Raw genomic sequence first — 18,106 nt, forward strand, 5'->3', positions numbered from 1 at the left:
TCAGCAGATTTCTACAGTAAGGACTTGCATAAAAAAGTCTCTTCATAGCTGGGCAGCTAAATTATATGATATACCTTCTTTGTCAACCAATTTAACTCAACTTCCTGCTAAGGATCAGGGCACCAATTGATGTGGCACAGATTTGAGTTAATCCCTTTGAAAGCCTACTGGTATGGGAGACGGAGGGTCGGTACAAATAGCACCTGCAGACTATTTGGCCTGACAGGAGAATTGCTCAGCCATGTGGTATCCATTTGTAGGAAAATGCTGCCTATCAGGGAATTCTGGCTGCGACTGATCTTCAGAATTTTGACCATACATACATACAGGCAATGAGGCGATAAGTGCTGTCTAAAGAAAATAATCAAGCAGGCTGGCAGCATGGTTCCCGAAGTATCTAAAGGCAGTCGCCTAGGAACTGAACAATATATCAGATGGTATTAGACCTCCCAGGAGCCCCCAAAGTAACATGTTTTGAACAGGCCAGCATTTAAAGCACTTTCTAGCATTTCAATATGGACTCCTTCAGATATTGGGTCATTTGAAGGTGCAACAGCTTTTGGGAATTCATGCTTCAGTTAAGGCCTTTAGATATGCTCTCAAAGAGAAGTCCTCACATCCCTTCTCCACATTATCAATGCTTTGCTACTCCAGTACACTTTTGTGGATAGTCTCAAGACCAGAAAGTTCCTGCTCCTCACAAAACAACCTATGCTAGATCCAGACAACCTTGCCAGCTTCTATCTTATAACCCTCCCATTTTTGGAAAATCATCAAGTAGGCAGTCGCCATTAAGTTCAGGATCACATCTGCAAGAATAGCCTACTTCAATACTTTCAATTAGAGTTCAGACCATGCAACAGTATTGAAACAGTCATACTCCAAGTAGTCAACAACACGCTATTCCTCAATGGCAAAAACATCACTTGCCTCCCTTGCCACAGCTTTTGACGCCACTGGCCATAAATCTTTGATCCACGCCTTGAAAACATACATGGGATTCACTGGCACATCCCTGCAGTGGTTCACGTCCTACCTCACATACTGACAGACACTCTTTCAAATAGGAAGTACCAGATCCGGCGTTCTCCCCGTCTTTTGCGGTGTCCTCTGGCCTCCATTCCCTCAGCCACCATTTTCAACCTTTATGTGGAACCCTGAGGGCCACCCTTGCAGACACCAGCATCAAGATCCACCTAACTGGGATATAACTAACTAATCAAACAAACATTTTCTGATCCAGTCAGGCTTCACACTCCAACTAACAGAACAAACAGAATACTTTAGATTCACCATCGATTACAACCTCTCACTCAATTAATCTATTGCCAAAAGGACCAAAACAACCTGGTTCCAACACTAGCTCTTGAAAATAGTGGAATTCTTCTTCCAGGAGTAATAGGACTTTACAAAGATAGTTCATCCCCTTGTTCTCTCTCATCTAGGCACCACCCTCTTCAACGGCTTTCCAGAGGCTGCTCTCCCTCCTATGAAAGGCATCCTTTATACATAAACATGGCTCATCACTGAGCTGACGAAATTCCACGGCATTGTCCTCATGCTAAAGGATCTACACTGGCTCCCCCTGCCAGCTCAGATTATTTTCAAGATTGACTGCATCACAATGCCCCTGTCTGCCCAGCTAACAAGCTAATAATATTTGAGGTCACCGCCAGGTGAGGTGGTCCAACATCACCAGATTAGAAACTGGAAACTGTAGGAAGGAGAAAATAAGAAAACAAGCTTTCCACTCCCTTCCCCAGGATCTAGCACAACACCAGAACAGCACCAACCCTCCTAATATTCACTAAGAAACTAAAAAAAATCTTAAAGGTACACTACTTCAGGCTAACTTTTCACAATTTTCATTAGCTCTCCCTGCTTCTTCATCTGTCCCTTACTCCCTAGGTTCACACATTAGAAATTCCGCAACATACATACATACATACATACAAAGGTATAGTATGGTTACAGACATGAAGAATAAAGTGGATGTGTAACACAACATTAAACACCTCAAAAAGCAGTTCGTTTTTTTGTTGTAAAACATGTTAGAATCAATGTAATATGAATTAGATTTAAAAAGGCTGTAGCTCAGAAGGAGAAGTAACATACAAAGAGGTTCTTTCTTTACTGTAATGAACTACATTGTGCAAACGAACAACATAATGTCATACATGTGTCCTTTGTGCTGGTCACTGTCAGTGTTAGAAAAACAGATCATTATAACAAAGTATGTAAACTGTAGCTGTAATTATGCCATATTTGTTAAACCTTTGCTGCTTTTTTGAGCAGCTGGCATTAGGATGTCACAACTCAACTGTAATAATTTATTACAGTTGAGCCGCTATGTCATTTTGTTATTGCAGTAGACTAGAGACGTCACAACCCAAATGTAATAAGGGAAAATAACAGGCAGGTTTTAGACAGAGTCTGCAGGCTTCCATGTATTATATACACTCTCTTACAAATCCTTGCTTTTAGAGGTCTAGTCACTGCAGTATTTCAAGCATGGATTTCATTCAATTGAACATTTGTTTTAAATTATTACTTTTTATTGGATATAGTTCCTAACTAAAGAAGCCTGTCTGTGCTCCCTGCCTACACAGAATCCTCAGAGGTTGGGCCGTCTATTGTTGTTCACACTAGCGTGCCATTTGGAATTGAACATTTGGAGAGCGAACAAAAAGATGTACAGCAACTTATCCTGAGTCATCTGGACACCCTATTGCCAGGCCTTCCAACACCAGCCAGTATCAAATGCCAGAAATGGAGATACTCACAGGTAAGGGGAAGTGGTTAACACATGTCTCAGTCTGTTCCGCTGCAGACGATTAGTAAGAAATCAGGTGGTGTTTTCCACGTCTTTTTATTTTGAGTTACTAACTGATAAATATTTAGGCACACTTTAGTATGTTCTTGACCTAAAGACAGGCACTTTCTATTAAGTGTGAAGATTCTGTGAGAGGCGATTGCTAACTCTTTCAAATGTTGGATAAAAATTAGATTGTTAAACCGTGCAAATGTGACATGGTATCCTATTACACTTTTTTAGGTCGAGCCTAGCGCAACGTGCATGAACTGCTCTATGGGAGGCTTCTTGTAAGCACTCCAAACTTCCCCGAGACTTCTCCGAGTGGGTCTGGCAACTCCCACACATTCCATTGGCCGTTGCGTGTAGCTTTCAATAATGAAAGCATGCAATTGGCCAAAGATGGGTGCATGTCCTGCCTTTTCTCTAAACGTTCACTCCCACGGCGTTTGGGTCTCGGGAGCGAGCAGCGGCACGCAGTATGGCAGCTGCATTCCTCTCTCATCATGGGTAATTAAACACAGTTTTTTGCTTTCACTTTAGTGGACGCACTTGTTTTTCTTCCGAGTAGGTAGAGTGAATGCTTTTGGAGTGAGCGGGCCCGCTTTCAAATTTCATCTCGCATGGCCGGCAGCTGTGCCATATCTGCTTCTCTTGAGCTCTGTTTCCGATCAATCATTACATTTGTGGTGGGCTCGATGGGGCCTCCCTTTCACCTGAATTTCTTTTTCCCTGTCATTGGTGGTTTTCGATTGCAGGACAAGAACCCATTTTGTTGAATAATTACTCAAGTTACTACCGCTGGAAAAATCTAGCAGGAGACAGTTGGCTGTCGTTTAGCATCTCGCTAATAAAGCTGTGGTAAGTCTGCTTCTGGGTTTATACATGATTTTCCCGTACCACAACAGACTAACGCTTTGCTATTTCAGCCGTCCCACCACCCCTTCTTTTTGTGTGTGTTTGTTTGTAGTCCTACATTTATGTCTATTGCCTGAAAAGCGACCAGAGCTGTTCGGGAGCCAGCCTTGACCGCCAAGGAGAGACAGAAGCGACGAGGGCAAGAAACACAGAAAAACAAATTTTCCGCTAGCTTTGATCCTCAGGCGCACACAGGTTTGCTGGATGGGAAGTGATAGGCTGCTTAGGAAACCACTTCTATTACTATTTACTCCAGTATCCAGTAACTGAAACAAAATCTCTGTTGCTATTCTCATTCAAAGGTATTTTCTTGTTTATCTTTCAATACCTTTTTTTTTTTTAAGTCTCTACGGTGAAAGAACCCATCTCCTTTTCGATCAGAAAAAAACCTCTAGAGGTCATATAAACAAAATAAAACAGACTAGACATAAAAGGCACCTTTGACATGTTGGATAGGTCTTGTTCTTATAAAAACTACTCCTTACACGGATGAGTGTTATAGAGAATTCTAGAAGTGTGAATAAAGTTATCTACTTTTGAAAGAAAGTTTATTTTAGAGTCTACATGTTCATTTCCCGAAGCCTGACTCTAAGAAACTTTAACAATCTTAAGTTGTTTTTTTCGCTTTTATACTTTGATGTTAAGGTTACAGCCTTCACATAGTGGTAGGCTGCACTATGGACACGGGAAATGACTTCAACAGGTGAGGTTGTGAGGGGTAAAAGGGGTGGACTCGAAGGGTATGCATGGGAACTGTTAATGGCAGAGTTGTGAATTATCCTAGAAATTCTGATGTTTTTAAATGCATCTTCGTTTTTTTAACCTATGTGATTCTATATATTTTTGTGTTTAGTAGTCTGAACATTATTCATCACTAACCTCCAGGCTGGGTCTTGTGGCCCAGCGGAATAATGTATCTGTGCTTGTTCTTATGCTCATGAGTTTGAATCCTGACAGGTTCACCCAGCCTCTCATCCTTCTCAGGCTGATACAATGAGTACCATTAAGTGGTTAACGATACCCATCTGTTCTTCAGCACCAAGATTAGGTTATTTGACTAAAAATCACGTGAAGCATTAATTATGTCTGCTTGCCATTGGTTGGCTTTTCTGTCAATCTTCATTGCCTGCTTCTTATTCGTGTCCTGGCTTCTCAATAATGTGCTTGTTCCTCCCATGAATCATAACCTCTTTCCCATATATTTTGATTGCTGGCTCAAATGCTTCTTGCACTGATTGCTTTTCAACTACTACTTTTTTCTTTTTGCGTTAAGCATTCCATGGGTTGGCATGATTTTTACCCAGCTGTCTCCCTTGTGTACTTCTCTCTCCCTGCACTATGCTTTGTTCTCTGTCACCAGTGTGCTTCTCCATGCGCCCCTCCATGTTGGCGTCACCATTATGTACTCCCCCACCCCCTGTTGTTTATTCGTCCATGTGCTTCTCCCTGCTCCACGTTGCTGTTTTTCACCCCTGTGATCCCCTATTTGCTTTCATCTGCTGTCCCTCCAGTGGTGCCCAATGCTGCTCCTCCACCCGCACCCCCATGTTGCTTTTGACCCCTCCATGTTTTAACAAAATGCTTTCATTCGTTTTTAGGTTTCGCCTGGCGTCCACTGCGCAGCAGTGTTCGCGCAGGCGAAATCTTATGTTTTGCAGTAAGGGGCTTTGTCCCGCCTGTCTCTTCCATTGGCTAGCTCCATAAATGGAGGCTAGCCATTGGAAGAGAGATGCGTCAGTCATTGTGGGAGCAGATTCGTTGGTGTTCCGGTGATTTTTTCGCTCTCCGCCTCTTTTCGTGCGTTATGCGGCGGTGGGCGTTTTTTTTTTTTTTTGTCTAGGCATGTTTTGGTCATTTCCAACGTGTGCTTTGCAGGGGTGGGCTGCGCGATTTTACTTTCCTTGATTTGGTAGCAGGTCAGCGGCATTTTGTACTACTTATTTTATCCCGTTCCCGCCCCCCCTTCCGCTGTCCGTGTGCCCGTTCCCGCCCCCTCCCGCTGTCCGTGTGCCCGTTAACCCGCCCCCTTCCCGCTGTCCGTGTGCCCCTTCCCGCCCCCACTCCCGCTGTCCGTGTGCCCGTTCCCGCCCCCCTCCCGCTGTCCATGTGCCTGTTCGACTCCGTGGCCCGTCTCTCGCTAGACTTTCACCCAAAGTGTCTCCATGACTGCAGCAGGCAGGGGTGAAGGGACTCCAGGCAAAGTACACGCAGGAGTGTTTTGGAATAACTGGCAGGGGCGTAGCTTGGTAAGTAAGATTAGGGTGATGGGGGTGGGTTTCAGATTTTCAAAGCAGAGGGGGAGTGTGCTTCTGTGTTTTTGTAACAATTCCTTGTAAAAGCTGACATTCACCTAAGCATACCAGACTGAAAGCCCCCCTCCCGCTGTGCGGATGCCCGTTCCCGCCCCCCCTCCTGCTGTCCGTGTGCCCGTTCCCGCCCCCCCTCCCGCTGTCCGTGTGCCCGTTAACCCGCCTCCCTCCCGCTGTCCGTGTGCCCGTTCCCGCCCCCCCTCCCGCTGTCCGTGTGCCCGTTCCCGCCCCCCCTCCCGCTGTCCGTGTGCCTGTTCCCGCCCCCCCGCTGTCCGTGTGCCCGTTCCCGCCCCCGCCGCTGTCCGTGTGCCCGTTCCCGCCCCCCCTCCCGCTGTCCGTGTGCCCGTTCGACTCCGTGGCCCGTCTCTCGCTAGACTTTCACCCAAAGTGTCTCCATGGCTGCAGCAGGCAGGGGTGAAGGGACTCCAGGCAAAGTACACGCATGAGTGTTTTGGAATAACTGGCAGGGGCGTAGCTTGGTAAGTAAGATTAAGGTGATGGGGGTGGGTTTCAGATTTTCAAAGCAGAGGGAGAGTGTGCTTTTGTGTTTTTGTAACAATTCCTTGTAAAAGCCGACATTCACCTGAAAACCTCTGTTCCCAACCATTTTCAAGAAAATGTATTTATTAGGGGTGTAACTCTCCCAACTCCCCGAAGCTACGCCCCTGCTAACTGGCGACGTTAACATAAGAAATAAGGTTTTGAAGAAGAATATGTTAATACACAAGTGAACGTAAATGACCAGCATCAAGGCTTGTTTCGTTAGGATGTAACTCTATTCGCTGTGCCACTTTTGCAGGTGTAGGAGTGACCAGCACCTTTGTGAGGAGATAATGGGGCAGCACTTACAAAACATATCTTAAGCGTGAACAACATCAAGGCCACGGGTGGAAACACACTCACTCACTCTCACACACAAACTCTCACACACACTCACTTGTTTTTGCAGCGAGATTGCTGATGTTTCTTTTATTTGCAATGTCAAGATTAGGGAGAGCTCCCCCAGGGCCTGGGCGCATGACGACTTCTCCATGAATTGTTCTGTGGAAGAGACTCAAGGGGGCGCTGTGCTTGCTTCCCTGCCCCCTGGCTGTGCTTGCTTCCCTGCCCCCTGGCTGTGCTTGCTTCCCTGCCGGATATATGACGTTACAACGCGGACTTTTACCACGCAGACCATTACCACGCATTTTTTACAACGCAGGACCCTTTACCACGCATACCATTACAACGCTGGTATTTACAACGCAGGTACTATTACAACGCATACCATTACAACGTAAGTATAGGTAAGTAAATAATATGGTAAAATAATTATTAATAATATTTTTTTTAATTAATAAATTATTATTTTAATATTTAATATTTTAATTATTTATGTTAATATTTAATTATTAATTTTTAAATATATATGTTAAAATACCCCTGTACCCCAAAACCCAAACCCAGCCCTAAAACCTAAAAATACCCAAGAACCCCAAAACCCAAACCCAGCTCTGAACCCTAAAAATACCCCTGTACCCCAAAAACTGAAAACTGACCCTGAACCCTAAAAATACCCCTGCACCCCAAAAACTGAAAACTGACCCTGAACCCTAAAAATACCCCTGTACCCCAAAAACTGAAAACTGACCCTGAACCCTAAAAATACCCCTGTACCCAAAAACTGAAAACTGACCCTGAACCCTAAAAATACCCCTGTACCCAAAAACTGAAAACTGACCCTGAACCCTAAAAATACCCCTGTACCCAAAAACTGAAAACTGACCCTGAACCCTAAAAATACCCCTTTACCCAAAAACTGAAAACTGACCCTAAACCCTAAAAATACCCCTTTACCCAAAAACTGAAAACTGACCCTGAACCCTAAAAATACCCCTTTACCCAAAAACTGAAAACTGACCCTGAACCCTAAAAATACCCATTTACCCAAAACCCAAACCTAAAATATTTTAAATAAAATGATATACTTACCAATACTTACGTTGTAATGGTATGCGTTGTAAAAGTACCTGCGTTGTAAATACCAGCGTTGTAATGGTATGCGTGGTAAAGGGTCCTGCGTTGTAAAAGTTGCGTGGTAATGGTAGGTCGTGGTAAAAGTTGCGTGGTAAAGGTTGTATACCTTCCCTGCCCCCTGGCTGTGCTTGCTTCCCTGCCCCCTGGCTGTGCTTGCTTCCCTGCCCCCTGGCTAAGCTTGCTTCCCTGCCCCCTGGCTGGGCTTGCTTCCCTGCCCCCTGGCTGTGCTTGCTTCCCTGCCCCCTGGCTGTGCTTGCTTCCCTGCCCCCTGGCTGTGCTTGCTTCCCTGCCCCCTGGCTGAGCTTGCTTCCCTGCCCCCTGGCTGCGCTTGCTTCCCTGCCCCTTGCTTCCCTGCCCCCTGGCTGAGCTTGCTTCCCTGCCCCCTGGCTGCGCTTGCTTCCCTGCCCCCTGGCTGCGCTTGCTTCCCTGCCCCCTGGCTGCGCTTGCTTCCCTGCCCCCTGGCAGCGCTTGCTTCCCTGCCCCCTGGCTGCGCTTGCTTACCTGCCCCCTGGCTGTGCTTGCTTCCCTGCCCCCTCGCTGTGCTTGCTTCTCTGCCCCCTCGCTGTGCTTGCTTCCCTGCCCCCTCGCTGTGCTTGCTCTCCTAGGTGTGTGTGGCTCTGGGTGTGTGGGTGTGTGTGGCTCTGGGTGTGTGGGTGTGTGTGCCTCTGGGTGTGTGGGTGTGTGTGGCTCTGGGTGTGTGGGTGTGTGTGGCTGGGTGTGTGTGGCTCTGGGGATGTGTGTGTGTGTGTGGCTCTGGGTGTGTGTGTGTGGCTCTGGGTGTGTGTGTGTGTGGCTTTGGGTGTGTAGGTGTGGGTGTGTGTGTGGCTCTGGGTGTGTGGGTGTGTGTGTGGCTCTGGGTGTGTGTGTGGCTCTGGGTGTGTGTGTGTTTGGCTCTGGGTGTGTGTGTGGCTCTGGGTGTGTGTATGTGTGTGTGTATGTGTGTGTGTGTGTGTGTGGCTCTGGGTGTGTGTGTGGCTCTGGGTGTGTGTGTGTGGCTCTGGGTGTGTGTGTGTGGCTCTGGGTGTGTGTGTGGCTGGCTGGCTCTGGGTGTGTGTGTGTGTGGTAGTAACTGCTCTGTTCGCTGTGCCACTTTTGCAGGTGTAGGAGTGACCAGCACCTTTGTGAGGATATAATGGGGCAGCACTTACAAAACATATCTTAAGCGTGAACAACATCAAGGCCACGGGTGGAAACACACTCACTCACTCTCACACACAAACTCTCACACACACTCACTTGTTTTTGCAGCGAGATTGCTGATGTTTCTTTTATTTGCAATGTCAAGATTAGGGAGAGCTCCCCCAGGGCCTGGGTGCATGACGACTTCTCCATGAATTGTTCTGTGGAAGAGACTCAAGGGGGCGCTGTGCTTGCTTCCCTGCCCCCTGGCTGTGCTTGCTTCCCTGCCCCCTGGCTGTGCTTGCTTCCCTGCCCCCTGGCTGTGCTTGCTTCCCTGCCCCCTGGCTGTGCTTGCTTCCCTGCCCCCTGGCTGTGCTTGCTTCCCTGCCCCCTGGCTAAGCTTGCTTCCCTGCCCCCTGGCTGGGCTTGCTTCCCTGCCCCCTGGCTGTGCTTGCTTCCCTGCCCCCTGGCTGTGCTTGCTTCCCTGCCCCCTGGCTGAGCTTGCTTCCCTGCCCCCTGGCTGCGCTTGCTTCCCTGCCCCTTGCTTCCCTGCCCCCTGGCTGAGCTTGCTTCCCTGCCCCCTGGCTGCGCTTGCTTCCCTGCCCCCTGGCTGCGCTTGCTTCCCTGCCCCCTGGCTGCACTTGCTTCCCTGCCCCCTGGCAGCGCTTGCTTCCCTGCCCCCTGGCTGCGCTTGCTTACCTGCCCCCTGGCTGTGCTTGCTTCTCTGCCCCCTCGCTGTGCTTGCTTCTCTGCCCCCTCGCTGTGCTTGCTTCCCTGCCCCCTCGCTGTGCTTTCTCTCCTAGGTGTGTGTGGCTCTGGGTGTGTGGGTGTGTGTGGCTCTGGGTGTGTGGGTGTGTGGGTGTGTGTGGCTCTGGGTGTGTGGGTGTGTGTGGCTGGGTGTGTGTGGCTCTGGGGATGTGTGTGTGTGTGTGGCTCTGGGTGTGTGTGTGTGGCTCTGGGTGTGTGTGTGTGTGTGTGGCTTTGGGTGTGTGGGTGTGTGTGTGGCTCTGGGTGTGTGGGTGTGTGTGTGGCTCTGGGTGTGTGTGTGGCTCTGGGTGTGTGTGTGTTTGGCTCTGGGTGTGTGTGTGGCTCTGGGTGTGTGTATGTGTGTGTGTGTGTGGCTCTGGGTGTGTGTGTGGCTCTGGGTGTGTGTGTGTGGCTCTGGGTGTGTGTGTGTGGCTCTGTGTGTGTGTGTGGCTGGCTCTGGGTGTGTGTGTGTGTGTGGTAGTAATTGCTGTCTGCTGAGCTCGTCCAGGAGGGTACAATAGGTCTTACATTTGCGAGAGATTAAGCTGTTGGCAATGTAAATTACAATGCCATTTATTTATCTGTTTTCAAAACCAACACATAAATAAAAAATTTGTCATTTACAATGCCAATAGCTCTAACTTTTGCAAAGGCGAAACCGTTGCATTGTAAATGCTTGTTTTAATTATTAGTTACTGTTGCAACTTGTATCAGTGAGTACAAACAAAAAAATGCTGCAGCATCATTTAGGGCACACACACGCACACACCACACACACACCCACACCATATACGACTTTCGCTGCTTTTACAGCATCTGGGATTGAAACTCGTAACATTCATAAACAGACCTGAGCCAATCAATTGTCAAAATTTGAACCATGGGTTAGAGGAAGATATATGTAGACGTAGGCAGACATGGAAGGTGGAGAAAGACAAGCTTGGTAAGCAATGCATCATGCATTTTAGCAGAGAAGAAAGTCCTTTCTTGAGCCATTGCATAAAGAGCGTAGAAACAAGAATATACTGTTTGGACAGTTTACACTAACAGACTTTGAAAACGAATTGATGAGGAAAACATTGAAATCCCTTGCCTGAAAAGAGTGTGATGGCAGAAAAAACACTTAAAGTCCCCGTGCAACATTAGACCGCACAGGGCAGTCAAAAGCCCAGATCGAATCCTGCAGAATAGTATTAGGTATCTAAAGCTTAGGGACAAAGCTTCAGAATTACTAGTAACACGTGACAGTGTAAGACACTGACAACCCAAAGATAACTGCAGAATACCAGCATCAAATGGCCTAAAGAGACACATAGACCATAGCGATAAAGCAGTGGCATGCCAAGCAGCGAATAACAGCATGAAAAGATCAACCCGGAGAGGAAACTGCAGAATACCTAGCAGCATGCAGCAGTATACTACATCAAAATCCCAGGGACAAAGTTTCAGAATAACTCCCCCAAAATTACAGAAATCCTAAGGCAACGCGGCAGAATCTAAGACATAATAGACAATATAAAACATGTATAACCCATAGACAATGCTGCAGCATGCCTAAAGCAAGTGATAAGACACTGAGAAGCCAAAAGGAAATGTGACACATTATTTCACAAGACACAACAATGTAAGGCAAGTCAATTCTATATGTCTACAAGAGGGCCTTGCGGCGTTGACCTGTTATTCAAGACTATAGTATATGACATATTATTTTATGATAGACTAAATGCATTAAATTATCTGTGCTCACTGCCTGAATGGTATTTCTCCAATATTTGAAAGAAGTACCGGATATAATCCACCTTTGACAATATCTGTTACAAACTAGATGGAATTAGATCACTTGCTGACAAATCTTTTTCCTCTGGAGCCCGCCCATAGTCTCATTGATGGCTCCCGTGGCGAGGGAAACACTGTATTTTTACTCCATTGAAATCAAAGCATAAATGGAAGAATACATCATAAGTGGTAGTGAGTCATAAGGGACCTGTATTCTTCTCCAGACTGAGTAAGAAGCATTTTGCTGGCCATCTTCCATTTTCTAATGTGACATCCCCTTTCTCTTGTAAAATATACCTCTTTAAATGTTCAGCAATCAAAGTTCTCAGGGAAAGCCATCTATGGTATTTTGTGAAATTATAAGGAAGGAGCAAAATGAGTAGGAAAGAAATACCCCTGAGACTTCAACACCAGCAGAGTAAACTGCAAAGCGCACCTCGATCACCAATGACTACAAGGAAACCACAAGCTAATAAGCACCATAAACATCAGAACTATTTCTCCAGAGCAGTATTTCTTATATTCTAGCCAGGCCCTGAAGTGCTGGTACATTATGTCTTCCTTCCTTCTCTTCTCGTGGGATGTCCGAAGCAGCAAAGAACTGTAACATAGCTTGTTCAGCAGGAGTAAAGTAGATGGCAGCTGGGAACATTCATACCTCATGCTCCATCCACTTGTTTTCATACTCACTCTGAAACTGCAGTATATTTGTTTCTGCTTGAGGTGATCAGATGGGATTCACAGCTTGAATTTTGGAGCTTATATTTTTTCTCCGCTCTTATGTATGGATCGTTCCTTCTTTTCCTGCAACCGTTTGACATTGACCACTAACTTCAAGTAATGCTTTTTAAATTTGTTGGATCAAACCTACATTTATTAGAGGGTGTAAGTCTGTAGGTAGGCAAAGTAAGGTGCTTTAAGAATCAGTCCTCAGTTATATTTTGTTATGTTAATACTGCTAGGTGGGGCACATGTTCCCCAAAGGTTTCTTGGCGGTTAATAAATACCAAAGTTGACAAAAATTGATACAGGAAAGGTGTAATTAGCAAAGAAAAGCTTGTTTGAAAAGCCATGTTTTCATGTTTCTCTGGAAAAACTTATATTTGGCTCACGTCAAAGATGACCTGGAAGAGAATTCCATAGAAGATGTGCCTGCAGAGAGAACATTCACCCTCCCAACCTTTTTTCCCCGATATCTAGGAATGGGGAGAAAGTTGAATATGCAGATCCTAAGGTCTGTGAAGAAGTGTATTTTTAAATCATTTTGGCTACAGCATAGGCAGCTGTTCCCCTTAGAGCCTTAAATATAAGGCATCATGCTTTAAATTTAATTTGCTGTTTTCTTGGTGGGCAATGAAGATGCTTCAGCACAGGAGTGGCATATGTACTCCTAAAAATGTTGAATATTAAATGGAAAGCATAATTTTGGACCACCTGCAATCTATGGTGAATGATAATAGGCAATCCCAAATAAATGAAATTGGCATAGTCCAGCCTAGACAGACGGGGCCATAGATACCATTTCCCTGGCTGCAAAAGGTAGGAGAGGAGCTAGTTTCCTTAATATCTTCAGCAAGAAAATTGTGAGAAATTGAGTTACTGGTTGACTGGGGTGTGAGCATTGGTCAAGCAGCAACCACAATCTTTGTCATAGTAAGGCACAAGCAAATCCCTAAATAACCTGTGCTCAACCCAGTGGTAGCTTGGCACAGAGCAGTCAGGCTTAACTTAAAGGCAATGTGTAAAGTATTTGTGCAACACTTCAAACATAAAATCATGAAAACACCACACAAAAAGATCCCATGCCAAGTTAGAAAAATATAGCAACATTTAATAATAAATAGACCAAAATGACAAAAATCCAATCAGGAGGAGCAGAGGTATGAATTTTTAAAGACTAAAGTGAAAACAATTGACTAAAAGCATAAAGTGCCAACCACAACTATCTTGTCGCGCTGGAACGGGTCAAAGTCAAAAGTTCAGGCCAACTGCAATGGAGCGCAGGTCTCATACAGACCCAGGTTAGCCCTGCTGATTTTATCTTCTTAAGTTTTGTGCCAAGAGTCCCGATCGCATCGGAGAGGGCCCCAAGGAAAGTGTGATGGGAGGCTGTTGGTGTGGTTCGAAAAGCATGTCAGGTGTTGCATACAGGCAGGCGGGAGCTTTGCTTTGGCAATCCCCCATGTGCAGTTGATGCTATTGTGTGAAAAGATGGTCTGGCAGCGGTTTGCGCTAATTTTTGGTACGAGCTACACAGTCTCGGTGTAAACAGGCATGTTTGTGGTCACAAAGAGCTCAGAAGTTTGAGTACAGTGCCCATGAGCCACATCAAGGGTCCAGGAACGGAGAGGCATCGCTTAGGAGTCAGGAACGTACTGCAGCTCAGTGCAGGAACTGTTTGGGGAGCCTTTTATGTACTTGAGACTCAGATTAAGAGGCCATTAGACTAGCCCTTTGAGTCTCTCTGGTGTCCTGTGTTCAAGATGAAGTTGCACATCCAGTTTCTCTTTCATAGGCAAGAGGGTGGCAGGCAGCATGTCAGCACAGTAGGGCAGCAGTTCCTTTACAGTATCAGTCCAGCAGAGTGGAAGTCCTAGTAGCAGGTCCAGAAAGGTACTGAACATTTGGTGTCTGAGGTTCAGTATTTACACCTATATGTGCCTTTGAAGTGGGTTAGAAGTTACTAGAGTTTTCCTTTGAAGTACCTGGGCATCCTTCCATCCCTGTCCTGGCTCAAGACTAACTACAGTGAGTATGCAGCCCTTTGTGTCGAGGCAGGACACAGCCTGTTCAAGTGTGGGTGGGTCTGTGCCTAGCTCCTCCCTCTCATCCTGCCAGTGATGGTCCATTCAGGCACAGCTACGCTCCTTATTGTGTGTGGCTGTCCAGGAGGAATACACAAGTCATGTGACCAGAGATAGGCTACAGGCACTAAATGGCTAAGGCAGAAACATGCCAACTTCCAAAAGTGGCATTTACAGAACTACAATTTAGAATCTGACTGCACCATAAGTTAGGATTTTAAATTGTGATTCCAGAGACACCAAATACACTTATCCAATGTAATAAAGTAATTCCATTGTTATCCTATGGGAGAGGTCAGCCTTGCAGATGGCCCACTTTTTAAATACATTGTACCCTGCCCTCTGTTTCGCAGGGCCTATACTAGGGGTGGCTTCTATTTATTAAAAAGGAAGGTTTGGGCCTGACAAAAGGTTTACCTTGCCATGTCAAAATGGCATTTTTAAAAACTGCATACACCAGCTGCAATCGCAGGCCTGAGACATGTTTAAAGTGCTTGCTACTTAAGTGGGCGTTACAGTCAGTGCTGCAGGCCTACTAGTAGAATGTAATTTACAGCCCCTGGGCACATGCAGTGCCACTTTATTTGGGATTCATGATTAAATGAAATATGCCAATTGGGGATAAACCAATATTACCATGTTTTAAAGAGTGAGCACATGCATTTAAGCACTGGTTAGCTGTGGTAAAGTACTCAGAGCCCTAGGGCCAGCAAAAACAAGATCAGTAAAAAAGGAGTTTCGGGGGAACGCCACCCTAAGGCTGACAGCTCTAACAAAATGTCTTTAGGTACCTTAAATCTGACTTGAGCTTTCATGGACAGATTACTGTCTACTAGAGCTCCAAAGCTTTTGGCAGAAGTTCTGGGCTCGGGCACGGATCCCATTTCTGAAGGCCAGTTTAGTTGATTTAATAGATTTGTTTATTATTGCTCAGTCTTATGTTCTTGGTTTTGTCTGTGTTTAATTTCAGGTCCTTCGCACTCCTCATTTGCTAATAAGATGCATTGTATTAGTGAATTCTAACTGAGGGGCTGTAGTTCCATCTAAGCAAAGCAGTAGTTGAGAGTTGTCTGCATAGTTGTGGAGTCAGCACCCTGTAGCTGCTAATTCTTGAATCAGAGGCTTAAGATACAGGGTAAAGAGGTGGGGAACAAGATTGAACCCTGGTGGACCCTGCACTTTATAGGCAGTACTTTAGCTGAAAAATGTGCCAAATGACCTCCCTGAGTTCTGTCAAAATTATTTAATCCAATTCAACGGTGGACCTTGAAGGCCATTGTCCTCTACCCAGCTGACCAAAATGTAAGGTATATTTATATAGGGTGACTATCATCCCGATTTCCAAAACAAAGTGGGAAAACAATGTGGTGAAGTGGTGGACTGGACCCTAGGGATAACCTAAATAAGTGGATCAAGTCGCAATAGAAAATCAATGCAAACTTAATAAATGTTTAGCTGTGAATCCTTCCATGATTGCTTTAGAACCTATTACAATGGCCTATTCAGTAAAACCGAATTGTCTGATGATGCCAGTGCGATAAAAAGTCTGTCAAGCACACTCAGGCAGAGTCTGCAGTCTGCTCTGGTGCAAATGAAATACATCAGGAGCAAAGAGACAGAGATAAACCAGAGAGACCAACAATAATAAACAAACAAAGACTTAAAAAGCACAACAGCTGCTCCAAAGAGTGTCCCAGCGACTCGTGGAACAATTAACAAGCCCTGCGACAAAAATGCCAAGGAGGGAAATATTTTAAGACTAAAGGAAAATGAGCCTACCATTGCAAACAAATCACTGAAACAAGGGCCTAATAACAGATTAATTATTACCATCAAAGTTGACAAACCTTAAGTCAGAGAGCCAATAGATCACTTGAAAAGGAAGCGGATGTCTGTACAAAAAAATTACTTCTGACAGTATGAGAACACAAAACACTGTTCAACATTTATGTTCCTCCTCTGGCCAGAAGTATAATGTCCTTTGGTCCTAAGCTGAGCATCATATGCCGATGGCACCCATATTCTGTTTAGGCTTGATGATGATTTTCAACCGGGCCAAGCCGTCGCATCTTGGATGAAATCCAGTTGGTTAACCCCTCCCATGCTCGTGACGGAACCGTTCCGTCACGAGCCTCGGGTGGGCTGTGCTGGTGACGGAACGGTTCCGTCACGGCCCGCTCGCTAGCACCTGCGCGGCACGAATTCCGCACCTGCGCTGAAGGTTCTATTAGGCAGGCGGGGCCGTGACGGAACCGTTCCGTCATAAGCACAACTCCCTCGCGGGCCGTGACGGAGCGGTTCCGTCACGAGCACGGGACCGCCATGCCGTCGCGCCTCCCCCTTAGCGCTGCGGCGGAATAGCCGCCGCAGCGAAGGGGTTAAAGCTCAAACCTGATACAATGGTGGTCTTGAGAGTGGATAGCCCCTCGACTATCCCATCCTCAGTCTGATGTTTACTGAGCTTGTTTTGACTTATCGTTTCGTAAAATCTTTTGTGTAAAATGCATCTGATGCACAGCAAAAAGTAGTATGGGGTCTGGCAGGGTCGGACTGGGAGAGAAATTAGATCCGGGCACCAAAAAGAGTAGTAGTCCCGATTAGCAAATGAGAAAGCTAAAAAGTGCCCATGTCTGCAAATAGGATCAGTCTTGAACTTGTAATTATTTGCATTCGAGTTGTTTTGTAATGTGTGGGAGACTGCATGCATGTGTGCTTACTGCAGGCAATGTCTGTGGTAAAATCATGGAAATCAACAGTAAAAACAAGATTTTTTATTGGTAAAAAAAGGCCAAGCATACCTGGCTTGACGATAGTTGTAGGGAGGCCAAGCTGGCACTGATAGATGCTATTAAATCTAGGAATAGGACTCAAATTAAAATAAAGAGGGCAGCACAGAGAGAAACCATTGCTCTAGCAAAAAAAATACGGTAAATGGATAAATGGCTTTATTTATTACTGTATTGCAGGGTATGGCGATCCCCGCAACATGGGCTGGAGCTGAAATTCTCCAGGTATATAAAAAGGGTTCACCTGTTTTTGCCTGTTAATTACAGACCTATTAGCTTAATTGATGTAGCTCAGAAAATCTTTGCCAGTGTACTGTTGGCACATCTTCAGGACTGGATGGATGAACATAATATGCATTCCAAGCTGGTTTTAGGAAAAACACCTCCACCATTGATCAAATATTTAGGCTCCAACTTCTTTATTGGAAAACGTGGAGAGGGTAGCAGTCTTCATCTACTATTTGTTGATTTAAAAACCCTGTTTGACCTGGTACCCAGGGATGAATTATGGTCTGTATTAAATGGAATCAGGGTCCCTACTTATCTCTGGCACATGCGTAGGAGATTGCATGAAGGCAATTAATCCCTAATCAGGTATGGAAAACCTGGTGATCTTACCTCACTTCTTGCAGTTAATAGAGAGGGCGATGTGTGCTGGCTCCTACCTTGTTCTGCGTATATATCAATGCAATACCCTCTAGGGTCATGTTTGTGCTATATAGAACTTTATAAATAGATTGGTTAACATATTGAATGAGAAGGACATTGATGCCCTGAAGATAGCGCACAGCAAAATATTGGCAATGATGTTTGCTGATG

At 45.7% G+C, this 18,106-nt stretch overlaps 1 protein-coding gene across 2 annotated transcripts in view; it reads left to right on the plus strand.

Annotated features, from left to right (window-relative positions):
* Nucleotides 1-18,106, plus strand: part of RNLS (renalase, FAD dependent amine oxidase) — a 553,624-nt gene that overhangs the window by 469,442 nt on the left and 66,076 nt on the right. For both annotated transcript variants that reach the window (XM_078642883.1, XM_078642884.1), the window contains exon 6: nucleotides 2,610-2,785. In XM_078642883.1, the coding sequence (XP_078499009.1) occupies nucleotides 2,610-2,785 (176 nt within the window). The remainder of the gene's footprint in view (nucleotides 1-2,609; nucleotides 2,786-18,106) is intronic.

This window comes from Lissotriton helveticus, chromosome 5_1 (genome assembly GCF_964261635.1).
Source record: "Lissotriton helveticus chromosome 5_1, aLisHel1.1, whole genome shotgun sequence".
Classification (NCBI taxonomy): domain Eukaryota; kingdom Metazoa; phylum Chordata; class Amphibia; order Caudata; family Salamandridae; genus Lissotriton; species Lissotriton helveticus.